The 5,765-nt window shown below is 34.1% G+C and overlaps 2 protein-coding genes across 2 annotated transcripts; one reads left to right on the plus strand and one right to left on the minus strand.

Annotated features, from left to right (window-relative positions):
- Positions 1 to 761: 761 nt before the first annotated feature.
- LOC111682509 (pickpocket protein 28) lies at positions 762 to 4,240 on the plus strand. The gene is made up of 6 exons (XM_023444477.2): positions 762 to 1,004; positions 1,065 to 1,268; positions 1,332 to 2,071; positions 2,134 to 2,251; positions 2,315 to 2,424; positions 3,548 to 4,240. Exons 1-6 carry the CDS (start codon positions 841 to 843, stop codon positions 3,670 to 3,672), a joined length of 1,461 nt encoding a protein of 486 aa, XP_023300245.2. The 5' UTR covers positions 762 to 840; the 3' UTR covers positions 3,673 to 4,240.
- On the minus strand, positions 3,717 to 5,388 carry LOC111682516 (WD repeat-containing protein 74). The gene is made up of 4 exons (XM_023444486.2): positions 5,180 to 5,388; positions 4,417 to 5,120; positions 3,978 to 4,348; positions 3,717 to 3,913 (listed from the first exon to the last, which is right to left on the minus strand). The coding sequence occupies exons 1-4, from the start codon at positions 5,265 to 5,267 to the stop codon at positions 3,742 to 3,744; spliced, it is 1,335 nt and encodes a 444-aa protein (XP_023300254.2). The 5' UTR covers positions 5,268 to 5,388; the 3' UTR covers positions 3,717 to 3,741.
- Between the last annotated feature and the right edge of the window lie 377 nt (positions 5,389 to 5,765).

A 5,765-nucleotide genomic window follows, 5' to 3' on the forward strand; every position in this document is an offset into this window, starting at 1 on the left:
TAGACTATAGACTAGACTATAAACTAGACTATAGACTAGACTATAGACTAGACTATAGACTAGACTATAGACTAGACTATAGACTAGACTATAGACTAGTCTATAGACAACTACATAGACTACACTAGGTTATAGACTAGACTCCAGACTAACCGGAGAACAGACCGTAGACTAAACTGTAGACTATACTATAGATTAGACTATAGACTAGACAATATACTAGACTATAGACCTCACTATAGACTAGAACATAAACTAGACTATAGACTAATCTGAAGACTAATCTCTATCCTAAAGAATCCCATAAGTATGTCTATAGAAAGTCTTGATAGAACGGAATATAGTCTGGACTATACAGTAGATGTTTACTTAAGCCTTCAAACTATAGCGTATTCTATAAGTTATAGTCTCTATACTATATTGCCCAAACTATAGTCTGTTTTTTGCTTTTGTCTACCTTATTATTTTAGTAATTAAAAAAAAAAACTATATTTTATTCATTATTTACCGCAAACTTTAAAGAAAAATACCGAGAACAACCTAATAAACCCTTTCCAACCCATATCGTATTGCAATTAACTAAACCTAATTACCAATCAAGGAAACACCAAAACATTCCAAAAACAAGTAATTGTTAATAATGACACTGATACTAATTTGTAATTAAAACTATGTGAAATAAATCAATTAATAAGCTCTATTTATAATGAACATAAATATATTAGCAAATAACTTTCATATAAAATTACTCTAGAGGGAATTGAATTTCAAAATGAATTTTAGTCTTTCAAGGATACGGACAAGAAGCAGCAAGTGTTTGTTGATTCTCTTAAAAGGAAAATGCCTTTAAATAGTAAAACGAAAAAAGATTCTGAGAAAAGATGTTCTAGTTGGTGGAGCTGTTTACATGCGGCCATTGATGATACATTTTGGGAGTATACCAGACGTACGAGAGTAAGTGGTATTTGGTTACTGAGAAAACATCGTACAGAGGGTATATCAAGGTGGGTTGTTGTTGTTTTTTTTACTTTAAAATGTATTTTTAAGTTTTGTTACGATTTTAGATGGTGTTGGTCTTCGGTAATGATTGTCTTATTCCTATGTGGAGTTTATTTATCTCTACAGTTGTGGTTAAAGTTCTATTCTTATCCTATTTTAAATACTATATCAAATGATTTACCCATTACCGATGTAGCTTTTCCGGGGGTGACAATTTGCTCACCCAAAGTGGTGAATATGGAACGTGTAAGACGTTATATACGAACACTGTAAGTTAAGGGTAAAAGTGGGAGTAATTCCAAAAAAACTTCCTTATAATTTTCTTTATTTAGTGATATACCAGATAAATACAATATCGAAGAAGTTGCTGCTGGTTTTGAATATCTCAATGCCTTTACCGATAAGGGCTGGACGGCGCCCAATAACAATAATACTGCTTATGAAACTACCGATGCTGTTTTACGTCACAATAATGTCACTCTATACGAGGCTGCCATGCAGGTCTGTGCCAGTTGTGATGATTTTGTTAAACGTTGCTTTTGGGGTGGACATGAATTTCCCTGTCGTCAGAATCATGAATATTTATCTTTCATACCGACCACTTCTTATCTGGGACCCTGTTGTTCGTTTAACTATAATCCTCGTAATCAGTCTTATGTACCTTTTTCCTCTAACATTTTCGGTGTCGATGGTGGTCTTTTGTTTATAGGAGTCGAGGGTTCTGAACGTAATCTTTCTACCGGCCTAATCGTTTTGGTTCATCATCCCATGGATTTTGTTACGGAATCCACAACTTCGGTTACCATTACCTCAAATTCGGAAAGTTTTGTTGAAATTTCTCCCACTGTGCAGAGTTCCTCGAAGGAAGTTCTAGAGCTATCCGAACGTAAACGTGATTGTTTAATATCAGACGATGTAGCTTTAAGTAGTTATCGTCAGGCCTCCTGTCTGGTGGCCTGTCAAAGTGAACTCATTATGCAGAAATGTAAATGTCAACCGTATCATTTGCCCAATGGCAAGGCCGAGTATGAATGTAAACTTAACGATTCCATGTGTTATTCCGATGAGTATGGTTAGTTTTTTCAAAAGTATTATGTTTAGATTTTATAATTGAAAAAAAACAAACATTTTCAGATACTTTTAAGAGCGCCAAATGTGATCAATGTCTACCCAATTGTTATGATGTTACTTATTCGACATTGGCCTATAAAACAGATCTCTTGCTGCATAATTATTCTATTAGTTCTCTGTAGTAAGTGTTGTATTGTTGGTGTGGAAATCGTTCATTATTTTGCTTTGAAATTTATACTTACAGTTCGTATACGAACTTTACTAAGGACTCGTTTATTGTTCGGGTTTATTTGGCCAAACAGGTAGTACCTGCTATTCATAAGGTTACCGTTATGTCTTGGATTGGTTTGCTGTGTAAGTAAGATGTCTATAAATAAGCGGTCTATTCATCTAACATGCCCTCCAGACTATAGATCAGTATATAAATCAGTCAACAGACTAATACTCTGTAGATCAGCTCTGTCTATATAACATACCATACGACGGCCTATGAGTCAACAGATCACACTTTAAATCAATCTATAGATCAATATATGGACTTGTCTAAAGTTCAATATATAGACTCGTCTAAAGATCAGTTCATACACCAGATCATGAATAAGAAGATAAGTCTATAAAAAGCTGTAAATACTAGTCATTAGATCATTCAATCTGTAGATCAGTCTATAGATCATCATTTTATAGATCATTCTATAGACCACTCTATAGATCAGTCTAAGGACCATTCTATAGATCATTCTATAGACCACTCTATAGATCAGTCTATAGTCCAGACTATAGATCAGTCTATAGACCACTCTATAGATCAGTCTATAGACCACTCTATAGATCAATCTATAGACCTCTCTATAGATCAGTGTATAGATCTCTCTATAGATCAGTCTTTAGACCAGTCTATGAAACAATCTATAGATCAATCTGTAGATCAGTCTATTATCAGTCATTAGATCAATCAATCTGTACATCAGTATATATAGATCATCATTTTAGATATCAGTCTATAAACCACTCTATAGATCGGTCTATAGACCACTCTATAGATCGGTCTATAGACCACTCTATAGATCGGTCTATAGACCACTCTATAGATCAGTCTATAGACCACTCTATAGATCAGTCTATAGACCACTCTATAGATCAGTCTATAGACCACTCTATTGATCAATCTAACTCCACTATTAAGATCAGTCTATAGGTCTGTCTCAACATCGATCTATAGACTAGTCTATAGAGCAGCTTATAGATCACACAATAGATTAGTCTATAGACCAGACCGTGGAACAATCAAAATCGAACTTTTTCCTTTTTCACAGCTGACTTGGGAGATGTTTTCAATCTGTGTATAGGCCACTCTTAAGATCAGTCTGTACACCGATGTATTGAAAAGTCTATAGATCAGTTTATAGATCACACAATAGATTAGTCTATAGTCCAGTCTGTAGAACAATCAAAATCTAACTTTTTCCTTTTGTTGCAGCTGACTTGGGTGGCGTTTTCAATTTGTGTCTGGGCCTCAGCATGGTATCGGTGGTGGAATTTTTCTACTATTGTATTTATCGTTTGGCCATCAACTATAAAATGCGCAAAGTTCTAATGCAATAAACGAAAGAAAGTAAATATTTACTTTAAAATAATAAAACACAAAGTTTTAACTAAATTATTTAAAGAAACTCAATTCTTTTTCTTTTTATTCTTAACAATTTTTGAGGAAGATTTTCGTTTTAAAGCTTTTTTGGAGTCATCGGTAGAATCATCTGTTTTACTTGTTTCTTCTTCGGCTTTTTCTTCCGCTTTCTGTTCTTCATCCTCATCCTCCTCCTCATCATCATCCTTTTCAGTGTCACTAAGAAACAAAAAGAAAAAACATTAAAATATTTTTATTTAATTTTCTTTTACATTTTACTCACCATATCGTTTGCATATTCTCAAACATATCCTCATATTCTTCATTCTCTGACTCTTCGGCTTTAGAGTTTTTATTTTTCTTTTGTTTGGATTTTCTCTGATCTACATCCTCATCATCATCTTCAGCTTCTTTATCATTATCATTCGTATTAGGATTTTCCAAAGATTCACGTAAGAGTACACGAGAAGCTTTAGATTTAACATAACATTGATAGAGAAGCACACAGGTGTCGGCATGATGTACACGAACATAACGATCCAAACAGGCGGTAACCAAATGTTTGCCCGAAACATCCAAATAGACATCACTAAGACCGCCCGTAAAACCTTTGTACGTATGAACGAAATTCTTCATGCGACGTATGTCAAAGGCCTTAAAGGAGATAAAAGGAAAAATTAGTAAAATTGTTCTCTATTTAGATGGAAATCATATTTTCTTACCTTCATGGCACCCATAGTGGTGCCGGTATAAATATAATTTCCTCTAGCTGTTAGGGCAGTAAAACTCATTTGATCTTCTGTAGCATACAGCTGAACCGGTCTTCTCTGCTTGCGTGTATCATAAACACGCACATAACCATAACGTGAACAGGTGGCCAAGACATGAGGTGAATCTATGAAACCCACATCACTATCCCACACCGGCACCTCGAGTTGCAAATAGTCATTGGGTAAATTTTTCGAAGAAAATACTTGTTTACCTTCGGCCGCCATATCTAAGACTTTCAAGTTATTCTGTCTACCCTTACCACCAATAGCCACTAGATTACGTTCTACCGAACACTGTCTCAAATGAGCCATATCATCACCCACTTTGTCTAAAGAAAACCCATGTAAAGTAGTATCTACTCCTTCCTCATTAACGGGCAAACATTGTAGTTGGCCATTGGCAAAACCAGCCACTATACTATTATCAAAACGTGCTAAACCCACCACGGGAGCATGTTCAAAATCTATACAATATTGTTGTTGATCCGTGCGTACCGAATGAACTTCTACGGACTTTTGATGGCGTCCTATTAAAATTTCCGATTTATTTTCATTACCAAAGGCTAATGAACTAATACGTGATTCTTTAGTTAATTCGGATAAATTTTGTAGATTTCTCTGTTGGAATGGATTCTCCTGGTAGGCTGGCGTTAGCTCTGTTATAAAAATCTAAATAATTTTTGTTTTATTTCATTGTAGCTAAAGAAAAACTTACTTTTAAAGGATCCTGTTTGAGTGCCTACATAAATTTCATGATTTTCTATATAATTGGGATTTTTAACATTTGCTGTGGTCCACTTCATGTTGTCGACTTTAAATTTTTACTAAATTTTTAGTATTTTTCTACAAAAATTAATGAAATTTCCCGAAAAAACAATTCTTAACGACTATAAACAGAGAAATAAATACACGTGCTAAGCCAAGAGCAACAAAAAAACAAAACAGCTGTTTATGCTCTCTTCCTCTCTTTTGTTTATAAAAACACTTAAAACAACTAAACACAGCTAAAAACAAGGTTGCCCAACATACACTTCAAACTGTTAAGATGTAAAAAAATCGCTTAACAATAAAACACAAAAAATAACTAAAAAAACCGAAAATATACCAAAAAATAAACAAATCTTAGTTTTAAAAACTTGTTCAACTAAAATATTATTTAATTTTATTTAAAATAACTAAAAAAGTATATATATTTGTTACGGCTACTTTCCGTTGATGAGGATTCCGTCTAGCTCGTACGTCTTCCCAGGAGGTTCCAACCCTTACTCATCAAACGTGTACCCGAACATGAAAACAAAATC

This window comes from Lucilia cuprina, chromosome 6, assembly GCF_022045245.1.
Source record: "Lucilia cuprina isolate Lc7/37 chromosome 6, ASM2204524v1, whole genome shotgun sequence".
NCBI classification, from domain to species: Eukaryota; Metazoa; Arthropoda; class Insecta; order Diptera; family Calliphoridae; genus Lucilia; species Lucilia cuprina.

Excerpts from the sequence above, each read along its gene's own strand:
- LOC111682509 (XM_023444477.2), top strand. The coding sequence starts at position 841 with ATGCCTTTAAATAGTAAAACGAAAAAAGATTCTGAGAAAAGATGTTCT. Across the intron at positions 1,005-1,064 it reads CGTACAGAGGGTATATCAAG|ATGGTGTTGGTCTTCGGTAA; the intron begins GTGGGTTGTTGT and ends TTACGATTTTAG. Across the intron at positions 2,252-2,314 it reads TATTCTATTAGTTCTCTGTA|TTCGTATACGAACTTTACTA; the intron begins GTAAGTGTTGTA and ends TTATACTTACAG.
- LOC111682516 (XM_023444486.2), bottom strand. The coding sequence starts at position 5,267 with ATGAAGTGGACCACAGCAAATGTTAAAAATCCCAATTATATAGAAAAT. Across the intron at positions 5,121-5,179 it reads TCAAACAGGATCCTTTAAAA|AGCTAACGCCAGCCTACCAG; the intron begins GTAAGTTTTTCT and ends TTTTTATAACAG. Across the intron at positions 4,349-4,416 it reads CCACTATGGGTGCCATGAAG|GCCTTTGACATACGTCGCAT; the intron begins GTAAGAAAATAT and ends ATCTCCTTTAAG.